Consider the following 2139-nt stretch of genomic DNA (forward strand, 5'->3'; position numbering starts at 1 on the left):
GTGTGTGTGTGTGTGTGTGTGTGTGTGTGTGTGTGTGTGTGTGTGCGCGCGCGCGCTCACATGCCCACGGGTGGCAGGGGCTGGGTCTGTGAGGTTACCTGGTGCAGCGGGAGGCAGCAAGGCAGGACTTCTTCCTTTGACCTCCTCCCTGGGCGTCTCTGGCAGCTTGCTCAAGCGATCCGCCTGCTCCTGGAGTACACAGACTCACCCTATGAGGAGAAGAAGTACACCATGGGGGACGGTAATGGCATCCACCTCGCAGTCTGACTTTTGCCCTATTCCTGCTGATCTGGTACCTAGCACCCTTTGCCCTGGCCACCTGCAGCTCCCTTTGCTGCCCTCCCCCAGCTGGAGCAGGGCCCGCCCTTCCCTAACTCCTTCCAGGTGCAGCTGGCCTTAGGAGGCAAGACATGAGAGGGCATTGCTGGACCCCCTGTATGGGATTTGGGATGGGTTCCCCCTAGGGTTTGCATAAACATTTTGTAAACCTATTCATGCAGGTTCCAGAATTATGAGTGTTCTTTGCCCCCACACCTGGACTGTGAGACTTAGTGTTCCCGATTCCAGATCCCCCTCTTGGAGAGCTTGGCCACTGATCCCCCCAACCCCCAACCTCCTCCCCAGACCCAATGAGAGTGGGCTCTGGGGGGTTGGCTTCACTCCATCTTCTCCACCACAGCTCCGGACTATGACAGAAGCCAGTGGCTGAATGAAAAATTCAAGCTGGGCCTGGACTTCCCCAATGTAGGTGCAGGGGGTGGCGACAATGTGGGGGCAAGTGAGAGGGGTGTCTACACTGCCTGCTTTCCCAGCTCCAAGGTGACCAGATTTGCCGGCTTCTGCTAGCTTCTCTGCTTCCTGGTTCTTGTCCCTGCCTGTCCCCCATGCTCTCTGCTCCAGCTCATTCCTCCATTTTACAATGGATTGATTAAGCAGCTAGCAGGGGCAGGCCGTGTGAGTGCCAGGTTTCGTGTCTCCCCTTTCTTAAGGGAGAGGGTGCCGGGGAGCCCGTGGCCTACCCACCTGCCCGTGTTGTCCTTATAGCTGCCCTACTTAATTGATGGGACTCACAAGATCACCCAGAGCAACGCCATCCTTCGCTACATTGCCCGCAAACACAACCTATGTGAGTGGGCTGGGGTCGGGATGCGGGGAGCGGTGGGGTGCCCCTGGGCCTGCCTGGGTGGGATGCTGAGGGTGAGTGTCTGTTGTGTTGGCTGTAGGTGGGGAGACAGAAGAGGAGAAGATTCGCATGGACATTTTGGAGAATGAGGTTATGGACAACCGCATATACTTTGGCAGGATCTGCTACAACCCTGACTTTGTGAGTCCCGTCCCTGGGAGCTGGGATGGACAGGGTTTTGAGGGCAGCTGGACTCTTGTGTGCCATCTACACTGCATCTCATTGTCACGTGAACCCTGAGGAGTGACTGATTTCCAAGCCACTCCCTATACTTTCACCAGAGTGACCCTCATATCTCAAGGCATGCGATGAACACTGTGACTCTCAGTTCCTTAGGGTATTAACCTTAGGGTAGAGTCAGTGCCCCGGGTGGAAATTCGGTTCCTGGATGGTGTGTTTACTTTGTTCGCTCAGCACTGTCTTCCTGACAGCCCCAGGCCTGAGCACAACTGGCCAGCAAGCAGAGCAGGGAGATACGGCTTTGTAGCTTCCTCTCCTCTGTCTCTCAAACTCCACACCTTTCCAGGGACTGCTCAAGGACCGCTGCTATCTGTCTCCCAGCAGGCAGAACTGGGGACTCGTTTCCCCAGGCCATTTCAATTGATTACTTCATTGCCTCTTGGAGATGAGTGGTGACAGATCTAGGGACAGCAAGGTGGGGTTCTCTGCCTTCCCACAGCCTCCCACAGGTGGGAGGTGGGACCCAGTAGGATCTGCTGAACACAGCTTGGAGAAATCATCACCTGGGCAATGATGCCCCCTCCAGTGAGGGGCCAGGGCCACTCACCTCTGGCAGCTGGGGGTCAGGCACAGCCCGGGGACACCTGCCTCTCTGCCATGGGAGTCTGAGTCTGAGGGTGGTGACGGCTGTTCTGTGCCTCAGGAGAAACTGAAGCCTGGGTACCTGGAGGGCCTCCCTGACAAGATGAAGCTCTACTCACAGTTTCTGGGGACGA

General features: G+C 56.7%; 1 protein-coding gene across 1 annotated transcript; it reads left to right on the forward strand.

Annotated features, from left to right (window-relative positions):
• Positions 1-60: 60 nt before the first annotated feature.
• LOC116863893 (glutathione S-transferase Mu 2-like) lies at positions 61-2135 on the forward strand (the record flags this gene model as incomplete). The annotated part of the gene is made up of 5 exons (XM_032851195.1): positions 61-241; positions 680-744; positions 1045-1126; positions 1224-1324; positions 2067-2135. Coding segments are annotated over exons 1-5 (498 nt in total), but the record flags the coding sequence as incomplete, so codon positions are not given.
• Between the last annotated feature and the right edge of the window lie 4 nt (positions 2136-2139).

Source organism: Lontra canadensis, unplaced genomic scaffold (assembly GCF_010015895.1).
Source record: "Lontra canadensis isolate GAN:19392208 unplaced genomic scaffold, GSC_riverotter_1.0 scaffold4645, whole genome shotgun sequence".
In the NCBI taxonomy this organism is placed as follows: domain Eukaryota; kingdom Metazoa; phylum Chordata; class Mammalia; order Carnivora; family Mustelidae; genus Lontra; species Lontra canadensis.